Genomic DNA, 15,916 nt, shown 5'->3' with positions numbered 1-15,916 from the left:
TCTTCCACTCTCTCTCTGGGTGAATCAGCTCATCTAGAAACGAGTGTTTCCTAGTCATGTGATGTGGGTCCATGTACTTGTTGTAAACAATGGGCTCCTGTCCTGCACCAGGGTCAGGGTAACCCCTCTCTGTCTCTTTCTGTCCCATGCTGTCAGTGTATGAGTCAGAGTGGTAGGGGCTTCCATGCTTCTCTCTTATAGCTTGGCCTCATTCATTCCCTTTTGCAGGACAAAATCCAATATTAACATCTAACATCATTCAATACTTCAGAAAAAATGGATCAAGTCCCTTACCAAAGTAAATGTCCCAGGTTTCTTATAACCCTCTGAAACTGAAAGGTTTCTCAGTTACCGCCCTCTGAAACTGAAAGGTTTCTCAGTTACCACCCTCTGAAACTGAAAGGTTTCTCAGTTACCGCCCTCTGAAACTGAAAGGTTTCTCAGTTACCGCCCTCTGAAACTGAAAGGTTTCTCAGTTACCTCCATCTGAAACTGAAAGGTTTCTCAGTTACCGCCCTCTGAAACTGAAAGATTTCTCAGTTACCTCCATCTGAAACTGAAAGGTTTCTCAGTTAACGCCCTCTGAAACTGAAAGGTTTCTCAGTTACCGCCCTCTGAAACTGAAAGGTTTCTCAGTTACCGCCCTCTGAAACTGAAAGGTTTGTCAGTTACCTCCATCTGAATCTGAAAGGTTTCTCAGTTACCGCCCTCTGAAACTGAAAGGTTTGTCAGTTACCTCCATCTGAAACTGAAAGGTTTCTCAGTTACCTCCATCTGAAACTGAAAGGTTTCTCAGTTACCGCCCTCTGAAACTGAAAGGTTTCTCAGTTTCCTCCCTCTGAAACTGAAAGGTTGCTCAGTTTCCTCCCTCTGAAACTGAAAGGTTTCTCAGTTATCGCCCTCTGAAACTGAAAGGTTTCTCAGTTATCGCCCTCTGAAACTGAAAGGTTTCTCAGTTACCGCCCTCTGAAACTGAAAGGTTTCTCAGTTACCGCCCTCTGAAACTGAAAGGTTTCTCAGTTACCGCCCTCTGAAACTGAAAGGTTTCTCAGTTACCGCCCTCTGAAACTGAAAGGTTTCTCAGTTACCTCCATCTGAAACTGAAAGGTTTCTCAGTTATCGCCCTCTGAAACTGAAAGGTTTCTCAGTTACCTCCATCTGAAACTGAAAGGTTTCTCAGTTACCGCCCTCTGAAACTGAAAGGTTTCTCAGTTACCGCCCTCTGAAACTGAAAGGTTTCTCAGTTACAGGTTTATAACCTTCTGAAACTGAAGGGTTTATCCCCTAAGATACATTTTAGTGGACGCTCTTATCCAGAGTGACTTACAGGAGAAATCAGGGTTAAGAGCCTTGCTCAAGGGCACATTGACAGATTTTCACCTAGTCGGCTCGGAGATTCAAACCAACGGCCTTTCGGTTACTGGCCCAACGCTTTTAACCTCTAGGCTACCTGCCGTTTCTCAGTTACATGTTTCTTATAACCCTCTGAAACTGAAGGGTTTATCAGTTACATGTTTCCTATAACCCTCTGAAACTGAAAGGTTTATCAGTTACATGTTTCCTATAACCCTCTGAAACTGAAGGGTTTCTCACTTACATGTTTCCTATAACCCTCTGAAACTGAAGGGTTTCTCACTTACATGTTTCCTATAACCCTCTGAAACTGAAAGGTTTATCAGTTACATGTTTCCTATAACCCTCTGAAACTGAAGGGTTTCATCAGTTACATGTTTCCTATAACCCTCTGAACTGAAAGGTTTCTCAGTTACATGTTTCCTATAACCCTCTGAAACTGAAGGGTTTCTCAGTTACATGTTTCCTATACATTGGGTTTTTCCCCTACAGTAGATGTGTATTCATAAACTCTTTTTCTTACTGTGTCTGACGTTGTTTCCATGTTAGGGTATTCCTGATGGTATTTGCTGTAAATATCCCTGAAACAACTGCATTCTTCCTCCATCTGGCATCTCAGTGACCGTACTGACCACCATACAGACACCAAATGATTCCCCAGACTATGGCCACCACACCACAATGCACTGGCCCGTTCAGAACAATCCCAGAACAGACACATCTAAAACCAGCCTGATCAGGCGACTGCATATAGAAGATACATTTAGCAGAGGCTTACGCCATAGCTGAGGTTTAACTGTGAACACATGACACAAAACAGATGATTTTCTGATGATCTCAACCAAAACACTTTGAAATGGATGAATCTGTACTATAGAATAAAGTTGACCAACTAAAAGGTACTTTAGTTTATTAACCTTATCGACAGAGACAATACACGCTGCTGAACCTTTCTGTAAATCTGCCATATTTAGCCAGCTGGCTGATGTTCAACTGTATTCCCTGAAAATGCTGAAGTGGTGAGTCTTCCTACCCATGCTCCTCCTCTCCAGCGAGGTGGGGAGTCTGATGACAGGTTAAGTCAGGTAAAACAGGCCTGTCTCTCTCAGCACAGCCTTATGTCTGTCTTTACTGGCAGACAGTGATTTCTTCTCCTCCAAGTCAAGGGGATGTAATTCCAGCCCTGTCCTCTCCTGTACAAAGAGTCTGTATAGGGGTGTCAGTCAGGCTTACTGATGGCTTCCACATCCAATATTCACCAGGCCTGCGTCCGAAATGGCGCCCTATTCTCTATATAGTGCACTACTTCTGACCAGAGCCCAGTGGGAATAGGGTGCCATTTGGGACACAACCCAGGTCTTCTTCCAACCAGTGGTAAAACTACACAGGCCTGACTGGACACATGCTGGCTTAACACAGAGCTGCTTTAATAGAGCTGCCTTAACACAGAGCTGTTTTAACATAATGCTGGCTTAACACAGAGCTGCTTTAATAGAGCTGCCTTAACACAGAGCTGTTTTAACATAATGCTGACTTAACACAGAGCTGCTTTAATAGAGCTGCCTTAACACAGAGCTGTTTTAACATAATGCTGACTTAACACAGAGCTGTTTTAATAGAGCTAACTTAACACAGAGCTGCTTTAATAGAGCTGCCTTAACACAGAGCTGTTTTAACATAATGCTGACTTAACACAGAGCTGCTTTAATAGAGCTGACTTAACACAGAGCTGTTTTAACATAATGCTGACTTAACACAGAGCTGCTTTAATAGAGCTGCCTTAACACAGAGCTGTTTTAACATAATGCTGACTTAACACAGAGCTGGTTTAACATAATGCTGGCTTAACACAGAGCTGCTTTAATAGAGCTGCCTTAACACAGAGCTGTTTTAACATAATGCTGGCTTAACACAGATCTGCTTTAATAGAGCTGCCTTAACACAGAGCTGCTTGAATAGAGCTGCCTTAACACAGAGCTGTTTTAACATAATGCTGGCTTAACACAGAGCTGTTTTAACATAATGCTGGCTTAACACAGAGCTGTTTTAACATAATGCTGGCTTAACACAGAGCTGTTTTAACATAATGCTGGCTTAACACAGAGCTGCTTTAATAGAGCTGCCTTAACACAGAGCTGTTTTAATAGAGCTGCCTTAACACAGAGCTGCTTTAATAGAGCTGCCTTAACACAGAGCTGCTTTAATAGAGCTGCCTTAACACAGAGCTATTTTAACACAATGCTGGCTTAACACAGAGCTGCTTTAATAGAGCTGCCTTAACACAGAGCTGCCTTAACAAAATGCTGGCTTAACACAGAGCTGGCTTAACACAATACTGGCTTAACACAGTACTGGCTTAACACAGAGCTGCCTAAACACAATGCTGGCCTTAACACAATGCTGGTTCAACACAGAGCTGCTTTAAGACAATGCTGAGTTTAACACAGCGCTGCCTTAACACAATGCTGGCCTTAACACAATGCTGGTTCAACACAGAGCTGCCTTAACACAATGCTGAGTTTAACACAGAGCTGCCTTAACACAATGCTGGCCTTAACACAATGCTGGTTCAACACAGAGCTGCCTTAACACAATGCTGAGTTTAACACAGCACTGCCTTAACACAATGCTGCCTTAATACAATGCAGACTTAACACAGAGCTGCTTTAACACAATGCTGGCTTAACACAGAGCTGGCTTAACACAATGCTGCCTTAATACAATGCAGACTTAACACAGAGCTGCTTTAACACAATGCTAGCTTAACAGAGAGCTGGCTTAACTATAGGTCTGGCTCACATACTATAGGTCTGGCTCAACAAAGGACAGACTATAGGCCTAACTTCTAGTCCAAGACATCATGTTTTACACTTCTAGACTGCATGTTTTAAAGATAACAGCACGCACAGTGAGAGGGAGAGAACAAGAGAGAGAGAGAGAGAGAGAGAGAGACAGGGAAGGAGAGAGAGAGAGAGAGGGAAAGAGAGAGAGAGAGAGAGAGAGAGGGAAGGAGAGAGAGAGAGGGAAGGAGAGAGAGAGAGAGGGTAAGAGAGAGAGAGAGAGTGCGAGAGAGACAGGGAAGGAGAGAGAGAGAGGGAAGGAGAGAGAGAGAGAGAGAGAGAGAGGGAGAGGGAGAGGGAGAGCGAGAGAGAGAAAGGACAATAGTCTATGACTAATTAAATCAGATTCTAGTCATAGGAGTGTGATTCAGTGAATAAAGCATTCTAATAGTTGCATGGTGTTTCTGACTTCTGACCTCTTAGAGCAGGATGAACAACTTTGCTGAGGGTGGGGCCACAAAACACAGGAACTCATCATGAGGGGCCACAGTGGCACGTTGGTCTGCGCACCCACATCCACCCCTGGGTGTGTGTGTGTGTGTGTGTGTGTGTGTGTGTGTGTGTGTGTGTGTGTGTGTGTGTGTGTGTGTGTGTGTGTGTGTGTGTGTGTGTGTGTGCTTGCTTGCTTGCTTGACTGCATATGTACGTGTGATTCAGGTGTCAATTATCTTTCTGATACAATGAAAGAAAGAAAGAGAGAGAGAGAGAAAGAGAGAGAGAGAAAGAAAGAAGAGAGAGAGAGAGAGAAAGAGAGAGAGAGAGAAAGAGAGAGAGAGGAAACAACATCAACTCAAGACACAGGTCAGTGAAGGGGAGCGCTTGCACAATGAAGGCGTTCCCCCCAAAAAGCTGACATCACCCCAGGGGTACGGGACGAGGGTCTATGACATCATGGTGGGCACACCCAACACCCATCCTGACTAGTTGCACAGCACAGAGGTCTGAACTCAACAGCTCACAGATGTACAAACGTCAACAAGCCTTAACGTTAAACTCCCAGACTGGACACACACTGGAGGTCTCCTTTTGGAAAAGAGTTTTTGAACGTCAGGAAACCTTTTTGAACGTTCATTTAATCAGTAAGAAGCTGACTGAAGGATAACTGAACAGTCCTCTGACCCTCCTATACCATTATGAACCCTGTTCATCAGCCTGTATGAGGACTTTAAATTCACACCTTTCACGCTGAATTCAATCATACCCCTGTTTTTAACAAGGCTTTCAGTTGCAACCAGGTTGAAACCATGTGTGACTTTCCGACGGTGAAAGAAAGACAGGGACTATTCTGGAGTGAAATACTAAACGGCTGTAAAAGCAGCCGGGGCCATCAGAGATGACCTCATCCCTGCCCCGCGGGACCCTCTTGACATGCTCTGCTGTGGGACAATACACAGCCAACAGCTAAACATGAATCGCCTTGTCAGTAACACACACACACACACACACACACACACACACACACACACACACACACACACACACACACACACACACACACACACACACACACACACACACACACACACACACACACACACAGATCCAGATGTAACAGAACACTGGTGTGACCTCAGAGACTACACAGGGATGCCAATCACAGGGCCACTGCTGAGAAGGACATCCTCATATCACTGTAGTGAATATCACACAGAGCAAAGACAGAGTAGTTCTCTAGTCTAAGCACAGAGGATAGAGATGGAAGCATTTCAAACTAAAGCATACTAAAATAGCACATTTGACATGTACTGTATTTGACCCAGGTCTAATGTTAGTTAATGTTTTGGTTAATCCAGGCGGTGTGGACTGGAGGCCTCACCCTAGCTGTCTGTTGGTGGAGGGGGCCTGGGTGATGACAGAGCTGGACTGGGGAGAGGGCAGGCCCTGCTGGATCACTATGCTGTTGTCATGGTTCCCCATCCGAGAATGATGCTGCTGGTTCTGGAGGTTCTGGCCATGTAGAGATATATTCTGGAGAGAGGGAGGGAGGGAGGGAGGGAGAGAGCAAGCGAGAGGAGGAGAGGGAGGGAGGGAGGGAGGGAGGGAGGGAGGGAGGGAGGGAGGGAGGGAGGGAGGGAGGGAGGGAGGGAGGGAGAGGAGGGGAGGGGAGGGAGGGAGAGAGCAAGAGAGAGGAGGGGGAGGGAGGGAGGGAGGGAGGGAGCAAGAGAGAGGAGGGGGAGGGAGGGAGGGAGGGAGAGGAGGGGAGGGAGGGAGAGAGCAAGAGAGAGGAGGGAGGGAGGGAGGGAGGGTGGGAGGGAGGGAGGGAGTGAGCAAAAGAGAGGAGGGGGAGGGAGGGAGGGAGGGAGGGAGCAAGAGAGGGGAGGGGAGGGAGGGAGGGAGGGAGGGAGGGAGGGAGGGAGGGAGGGAGGGAGGGAGGGAGGGAGGGAGGGAGGGGGAAGGCGGGGGAGGGAGAGAGAGAGAGAGATGAGGGGGAGGGAGGGAGGGAGCAAGAGGGAGGGAGGGAGGGAGGGAGGGAGGGAGGGAGGGAGGGAGGGAGGGAGGGAGGGAGGGAGGGAGGGAGGGAGGGAGGGAGGGAGGGAGAGAGATGAGGGGGAGGGAGGGAGGGCAGGGGGAGGGAGAGATTGAGGGAAAGAGGAAGGGAGGGTGATGGTGAGTGTGAGGGAGAGTGGCAGAGTAAGAGAGGGAGAGAGAGGAAGGGAGGAAGGAAGGAAGGAAAAGGAGGGAAGGAAGGAAGGAGAGAGAGAGAGAAAGAGAGAGAGAGAGAGAGAGAGAGGACCTAGTCAGAACACATTGTCAACAGCCAACTGCAATAATGTGTCTTTAAGTTAATTTAGTTTATATGTTAAAGTCCCACAGCTTCACTGTAATCCCTGTACTGCTCAGTCACTTTCCTCACCAAGAGCCGGAATATTTAAAGCAGCAATCAGCAGTTGAAACAATAGCAAAGTTATCTCCCTATCACTGTTTAGGTAAAAAGCTGAGGGTGGATGGGACTGAAGAAATGTAACCACTCTCAAATTCAAAGACAGAGCTATAGACGCAAGGACCGACCATCCATGATATCAACGTTATAGTTGTAACCATGTTTTTAGGCTATATAGTGTTTGTTTACATTTACTTTGTTTACAAATATTGGAGTAAAACCAGCTTATATTTTCTGATGGGGTACGACAGTTGAACTAAACTCATGAGGAATTTCTAAGTTATATTCTTCAAGAATCAATGGATACATATCATTAACTTATACGTCCCAAAATTGCTATAGCAACTGCTGATCGCCCCTTATTTGAAGGACTACATGTTCGCAAACTATGGACTCATGACTGTTGGGGAGGTGTGTGTGAATGTGAGTGTGTGAATGTGAGTGTGTGAATGTGAGTGTGTGTGGGGGAGGGGGGATTATGAAGGTCTGGTTTTCAGACCAATAACAACAACAGACTTCCCTACCAGAGACTTCTACTCTCTTAGAAAAAAGGGTTCCGAAAGGGTTCTGCGGCTATCCCCTTAGGAGAACCCTTTTTGGTTCCAGGTAGAACTCTTTTGTCCCTCTGTGGAAAGGGTTCTACCTGGAACCCAAAAGGGTTCTACCTGGAACCCAAAGGGTTATACTTGGAACCAAAAGGGGTTCTTCAAAGGGTTCTCCTATGTGGACAGCTGAAGAACCCTTTTTGGTTCTAGACAGCACATTGTTTCTAAGAGCATACTGTTGTGAGCTATGCTCTCTTGAACTTAAACCAACCTTTCTCCTTATCTCTCTCCCCTGTGATATGCTGCCATGCTGTGTACTCCACAGTCCTGCTGAGACTCGCCTCCCACTCGAGCTGACTGAGCACAGCTCTTCAACCATAAACGCCACACCGCCAGACTGTGGGGACTGAGGAGGCTAGACGTGGCCAGGGTGACCCGACTGACACAGACAGCTTCCACAGCCAAACCCAGACCTAGACGTCAGCAGAGATACAGTCTACAGACCAGACCAGACACTGGATCAGCAGTCTGAGAGACAGAGATACAGTCTACAGACCAGACCAGACACTGGATCAGCAGTCTGAGAGACAGAGATACAGTCTACAGACCAGACTAGACACTGGATCAGCAGTCTGAGAGACAGAGATACAGTCTACAGACTAGACACTGGATCAGCAGTCTGAGAGACAGAGATACAGTCTACAGACCAGACCAGACACTGGATGAGCAGTCTGAGAGACAGAGATACAGTCTACAGACCAGACCAGACCAGACACTGGATCAGCAGTCTGAGAGACAGAGATACAGTCTACAGACCAGACTAGACACTGGATCAGCAGTCTGAGAGACAGAGATACAGTCTACAGACCAGACCAGACCAGACACTGGATCAGCAGTCTGAGAGACAGAGATACAGTCTACAGACCAGACTAGACACTGGATCAGCAGTCTGAGAGACAGAGATACAGTCTACAGACCAGACCAGACACTGGATCAGCAGTCTGAGAGACAGAGATACAGTCTACAGACCAGACCAGACACTGGATCAGCAGTCTGAGAGACAGAGATACAGTCTACAGACCAGACCAGACACTGGATGAGCAGTCTGAGAGACAGAGATACAGTCTACAGACCAGACCAGACACTGGATCAGCAGTCTGAGAGACAGAGATACAGTCTACAGACCAGACCAGACACTGGATCAGCAGTCTGAGAGACAGAGATACAGTCTACAGACCAGACTAGACACTGGATGAGCAGTCTGAGAGACAGAGATACAGTCTACAGACCAGACCAGACACTGAATCAGCAGTTTGAAAGACAGAGATACAGTTTAGCTGTGTTGAGGCCAGTAGAGTATAGATATAATTTCACAGGTAAAGAGTTCTTAACATTGACCCATAATGCATTAACAACTACCTTGGAGTCCAATCAGACATCACTGTTCTGAGACTGTGGTGAGTGGTGACGGCTGGTGAGCCACACGTGTCGCAGACACATGACGAGTGTGCAGGTCTGGCTGTCTGTCTGTCCAGCCTGGTCTCGCTGTCTCAAGCTGCTGTCTGTCTGTCTGTCCAGCCTGGTCTCGCTGTCTCAAGCTGCTGTCTGTCTGTCTGTCTGTCTGTCTGTCTGTCTGTCTGTCTGTCTGTCTGTCTGTCTGTCTGTCTGTCTGTCTGTCTGTCTGTCTGTCTGTCTGTCTGTCTGTCTGCCTGTCCAGCCTGGTCTCGCTGTCTCAAGCTGCTGTCTGCCTGTCTGTCCAGCCTGGTCTCGCTGTCTCAAGCTGCTGTCTGTCTGTCTGTCCAGCCTGGTCTCGCTGTCTCAAGCTGCTGTCTGTCTGCGGTTAATCTTTGACTCGGGACCAGGAGGAAACGTGACTCCCTCTATCTGTGTTTCTGAGAGATGAAGTGAGCTGTTTAAACTACAGCAGCTGCCTGAGGGAATCTGATCTCCTGCTGCCTCCTCACCTCACCTGTAGCAGTCAGGTCACAGCCCTTCACCTGCCTGCCTGCCTGCCTGCCTGCCTGCCTGCCTGCCTGCCTGCCTGCCTGCCTGTCTCTTAGAGCAGGATGGGCAACTTTGATGAGAGTGGGGCCACAAAACATAGGAACTCATCATGAGGGGCCACAGTGGTCTGCGTTGGCCTGCCTGTCTGTCGGGGCTCTTGCTGTCACACAGTGGTTGAATCCTGACATGTGAGTGGGATACAAAGAATTCGAAAACAAACCCGATTTTGATAAACTCCCATATCTACTAGGTGAAATACCACAGTGTGCCATCACAGCAGCAAGATTTGTGACCTGTTGCAACAAGAAAAGGGCAACCAGTGAAGAACAAACACCATTGTAAATACAACCCATATTTATGTTTATTTATTTCCCTTTTGTACTTTAACCATTTGCACATCGTTACAACACTGAATATATACATAATATGACATTTGAAATGTCTTTATTCTTTTGGAACTGTGTAATGTTACCTGTTAATTTTTATTGTTTATTTCACTTTTGTATATTATCTACTTCACTTGCTTTGGCAAGTTTCCCATGCCAATAAAGCCCCTTGAATTGAATTATAGGGAAGGGTAGAGTCTACCTGCTGTGAGTGTGTGAGCTAGTTTGTTACAATTGGTTAGGAGTTGACTTGTGTGACTATGTGTGTTTCAGGACAAGGAAGTAGTTACCTCCCTGGAGTGTGTGTGTGGTGGCTGGGGGAATGAAGAATGATGACACTGTGTGTACAGTTACATTTCAACCTTTATTTAACTAGACAAGTCAGTTAAGAGCAAATTCTTATTTACAATGACGACCTACCCCGGCCAAACCCTCCCCTAACCTGGACGACGCTGGGCCAATTGTGCGCCGCCCTATGGGACTCCCAATCACGGCCAGTTGTGATACAGCCTGGTATCGAACCAGGGTCTGTAGTGATGCCTCTAGCACTGAGATGCAGTGCCTTAGACCGCTGCGCCACACGGGAGCCCAAACCTGCATGGAGTGTGTCTGGTGGCTGGGGGAAACAAGAATGATAACCCTGCAAGATAAAGGGGGACTACCCATAACACACCTGTCTGCCTACAGCTGTGGGTTGACCCGGGGTTCCCCTGGGCTTATCTTACTGTACTCCAGAGATAAACACAGGTGAAGGCCCTGTGCACAGCAGTGTGTCTAATTCAGCTGGTGGTTCTAGCAGGAAAACTGAGCATCCAAAACACATACAAACACCTCACACTTAAAACAACGTAAAACAACAACCGAACTTGATTCAATAATTGTGCAGAATAGTGTATCAAACTGAATCAACGAGGCGTTTGACAAGCAGGTTTGTATTTCTTACTCTCATCTTCTCTACCTGAAGAGAAAACCCTGACACTTGGAAAGACAATGGCCAACCTTCATTTAAATAATTGTCATTGTGCAGAATAGTGTAACTGTCATATTGTCTACCTGTTAATCAGGTTAGTTGTCTTACCATCATATTGTCTACCTGTTAATCAGGTTAGTTGTCTTACCATCATATTGTCTACCTGATAATCAGGTTAGTTGTCTTACTGTCATCTTGTCTACCTGATAATCAGGTTAGTTGTCTTACTGTCATCTTGTCTACCTGTTAATCAGGTTAGTTGTCTTACTGTCATCTTGTCTACATGTTAATCAGGTTAGTTGTCTTACTGTCATCTTGTCTACCTGTTAATCAGGTTAGTTGTCTTACTGTCATCTTGTCTACCTGATAATCAGGTTAGTTGTCTTACTGTTATCTTGTCTACCTGATAATCAGGTTAGTTGTCTTACTGTCATCTTCTCTACATGTTAATCAGGTTAGTTGTCTTACTGTCATCTTGTCTACCTGTTAATCAGGTTAGTTGTCTTACCATCATATTGTCTACCTGATAATCAGGTTAGTTGTCTTACTGTCATCTTGTCTACCTGATAATCAGGTTAGTTGTCTTACTGTCATCTTGTCTACCTGTTAATCAGGTTAGTTGTCTTACTGTCATCTTGTCTACATGTTAATCAGGTTAGTTGTCTTACTGTCATCTTGTCTACCTGTTAATCAGGTTATCTGTCTTACTGTCATCTTGTCTACCTGTTAATCAGGTTAGTTGTCTTACTGTTATCTTGTCTACCTGAAACAGGTTTTTTTTTAATCAGGTTAGTTGTCTTACTGTCATCTTGTCTACCTGTTAATCAGGTTAGTTGTCTTACTGTCATCTTCTCTACATGTTAATCAGGTTAGTTGTCTTACTGTCATCTTGTCTGCATGATAATCAGGTTATCTGTCTTACTGTCATCTTGTCTACATGAGAATCAGGTTAGTTGTCTTACTGTCATCTTGTCTACCTGTTTGTTGTCCTCTTCCTCCTGGGCCTTCCTGAACTCCTGTTCTATAGAACAGTCCAGCTCGCTGAACAGACCCACCTCCTCACAGTTCTTCAGGAAGCGCGTCGGGGTCGGCGTCTGGTCTGGAACACAGGAGACGCCATTGAATTACATATAAAACTCACACTAGAATGGATATTAGCATCCTAGCAGGTAGCAACTTGGTCTGGAAAACAATCATTCTAGAAACAGATCAAAACATTTTTAAATATCGTATAAAACAGTACATTTGTAGATAAATCTGCACTGTCTGTTTGTTGCCTGTACTGTTATGATAGTTTGCTGACAAAGAAGAACAGCTGATGAATACGAAGTGGGCAGAGGCAGAGAATACATTGCACCAAGCTAATGGACATTCCAAATGGTTAGAAAAGCCACTCTCCTTTTACATTAGACAGAGATACTACTCTCACTAGCAACATTTCAGTTAACAATGTCCAGACCTCACCTACAGAGAGGGGGGGCTCATTTGTTCCCTTCAGTCAGGCAGTGTTACTCCGCTCAGCATCAGGGGGCAGAGAGACCAGAGAGACTGGATCATGTTTCAGACAGTCCAAGGTGATTTTAGGATCATGTCCTTTTCAAAGGCTAAAAGCAGACTCCACCACGGCCTGTTTATCCATTCTGGCTAGACTGGGGATTGACGACCAAAATACCGTTTGACCAAACCAGTCTGGTTTCGCCATAGGGAGGATGAGAGCTTAACTCTTCAATTAAAACGTTTAGAAACTGGAGCGCAGTATGAGGATGTGACAACTCACCGCATATGTCAGGAGGACAGACAAAACGTTGGTAAAATGAGGTAAGCTTGGGTGTTACATATCAAAAAGAGGAAGGGGCTGGGGTAGTTGAAATCTCTCTGGGTGACACGTTGAAGTTGTTTTAACCCTAAACAGGAGAGTCAGACAGCCAGGTGACATGATCGTCAACCCTCCCACATCCCAGCTGGAGGGCTCCAAGGTTTCAGGAAGAGAAATGGACAGAGCAGTAAGAGAGAGAGGGGGGAATAAGGACACTGACTCGGCCGGGTCAGAAACCTCTCTCCCCTGGTCGCTCAGTGTAAATAATAAAGAAGACAATCTCAGTCAGCATCAGTCTAACACACACACACACACACACACACACACACACCACAGGCGGCCCGTAGCACCTTAGTTTGGGAGGACGGGCTCTTAGTAATGTCTGGAATGGAATTCATTTGAATGGTATTGAGCACATCAAACGCATGGTTTCTATGTGTTTGATACCATTCCACCAACTCCATTCCAGACATTATTATGAGCCGTCCTCACACACACAGCACACACACACACACACACACACACACACACACACACACACACACACACACACACACACACACACACACACACACACACACACACACACACACACACACACACACACACACACACACACACACATACACACACACTGCCTTCAGAAAGTATTCTCACCCCTTGACTTTTTCCACATTATATTGTGTTACAGCCCGAATTTAAAATGTATTAAAATTGATGTTTTTGTCTCTGCCCTACACAAAGTGGAATCATGTTTTTCAAAATGTTTACAAATGAATTAAAAATGTAAAACTGAAATGTCTTGAGTCAATAAGTATTCACCCCCTTTGTTATGGCAAGCTGAAAAAGTTCAGGAGTAAATGGACTCACTGTGTGTGCATAGTGTTTAACATGATTTTTAACATGATTTATTTTGAATGACTACCTCATCTCTGTACCCCACACATACAATTATCTGTAAGGTCCCTCAGTTGAGCAGTGCATTTCAAATACAGATTCAACCACAAAGATTTCAAATAACGCACAAAGGGCACCTATTAGTAGATGGGTAAAATAAAATCAGACATTGAATATCCCTTTCAGCATGATGTAAGTTATTAATTACACTTTGGAATTGTGTATCATACACCCAGTAAGTACAAATATTTCACCATGAGGACAATGGTGACTTTAAAACAGTTACAGAGTTTAACGGCTGTGATAAGGAGAAAACTGAAGATGGATCAACAACATTGTAGTTATTCCACAATACTAACTTAATTGACAGTGTTAAAAGAAGGAAACATGTACAGAATAAAAATATTCCAAAATATGGATCCTGTTTGCAACAAGGCACTAAAGTAATACCGCAAAAAATGTGGCAAAGCAAATAACTTTTTGTCCTGAATACAAAGCGTTATGTTTGGGGCATATCCAATACAATATTTTGAAGCAAAGTGGTGGCTGCATCATGTTATGGGTATGCTTGTAATCGATCAGGACTGGGGAGTTTTTCAGGATAAAAAATAAACGGAATGGAGCTAAGCACAGGCAAAATCCAAGAGGAAAACCTGGATCAGTCTGCTTTCAACCAGACACTGGGAGATGAATTTACCATTCAGCAGGACAATAACCTAAAACACAAGGCCAAATCTACACTGGAGTTGCTTAGCAAGAAGACAGTGAATGTTCCTGAGTGGCCGAGTTACCGTTTGGGCTTAAATCTGCTTGAAAATCCTTGACAATAATTGAAAGTGGTTGTCTAGCAATGATCAACAACCAATTTGACAGAGCTTGAATAATTTTGAAAAGAATAATGGGCAAATATTGTACAATCCAGGTGTGCAAAGCTCTTAGAGAAAGACTCACAGCTGTAATCAATACCAAAGGTGATTCAAACATGTATTGACTCAGGGCTGTGAATACTTACGTAAATGAGATATTCCTGTATTTCATTTTCAAGACATTTGCAAAAATGTCTAAGAACATGTTTTCACTTTGTCATTATGGGGTATTGTGTGTAGATGGGTGAGAATTTTTTTCAATTTAATACATTTTGAATTCAGGCTGTAGCACAACAAAATGTGTAAAAAGTGAAGGGGTCGGTATACTTTCTGAAGGCATTGTTCATACACACGTAAAATCCTAATTTGAGCCAATTTGCTACACTCTTTGAAGAAGAACTGTTTTTGATTCCAAGTAGAACCCTTTTGGTTCCAGGTATAACCCTTTTGGCTTCCATGTAGGCCCCTTTCCATAGAAGGTTCTACGTGCCCCCCAAAAGGGTTCTCCCTGTAACCAAAAGGGTTCTCTTATGGAGACAGCAGATTAACCCTTTTGGAACCATTTTTTCTAAGAGTGTACAGCAGGAAAATAATCCTGCAGCAACAGGAAAGTACAAATATTATGTGAGTTAAAATTAATGGACATTTTTGTAGGGGTTGATACATTTTTCTTAAGGGAAATTACAAACTTCAGAAGACTTTTTAAATCTCAAATACACTACAAGTTTTAAATGTCCTAAATGTCCAGTTTTAAAGGTCTCCTGCAAAAGGTTGATCAAATTTAGATCCTACAGCTGTAAACAACACACACACACACAACACACACACACACACACACACACACACACACACACACACACACACACACACACACACTCACACACACACGGCTTCTGCTGCCTCAGCTGGGCTCTGTCTAGGCACTAAAGATCTGGAAGTATGACTTAGCCTGGGGGTGACACTTGCAGGTGCTGTACACAACCTATAAATCAGGTATTCCTTTGTACTGTGGATCAATATGTCACCCTCAACCACACCCCATCTCCTCCCCTCTGTATGGTGGGGCAGGGAACCCCTCCTCCACCACCCCTCACCCATCCATCTCCTCCCCTCTGTATGGTGGGGCAGGGAACCCCTCCTCCACCACCCCTCACCCATCCATCTCCTCCCCTCTGTATGGTGGGGCAGGGAACCCCTCCTCCACCACCCCTCACCCATCCATCTCCTCCCCTCTGTATGGTGGGGCAGGGAACCCCTCCTCTACCACCCCTCACCCATCCATCTCCTCCCCTCTGTATGGTGGGGCAGGGAACCCCTCCTCTACCACCCCTCACCCATCCATCTCCTCCCCTCTGTAT

The 15,916-nt window shown here is 45.3% G+C and overlaps 1 protein-coding gene across 1 annotated transcript in view; it reads right to left on the bottom strand.

The window, feature by feature from the left end:
• Positions 1-15,916, bottom strand: part of LOC106590734 (cyclic AMP-responsive element-binding protein 5-like) — a 90,909-nt gene that overhangs the window by 53,676 nt on the left and 21,317 nt on the right. The window contains 2 exon segments of the mRNA XM_045697189.1: positions 6,010-6,161; positions 11,957-12,078. Of these exon segments, the coding sequence (XP_045553145.1) occupies positions 6,010-6,161; positions 11,957-12,078 (274 nt within the window).

The sequence above is a fragment of the Salmo salar genome, chromosome ssa02, assembly GCF_905237065.1.
Source record: "Salmo salar chromosome ssa02, Ssal_v3.1, whole genome shotgun sequence".
Classification (NCBI taxonomy): Eukaryota; Metazoa; Chordata; class Actinopteri; order Salmoniformes; family Salmonidae; genus Salmo; species Salmo salar.
This window is presented reverse-complemented; position numbering and strand designations above follow the sequence as displayed.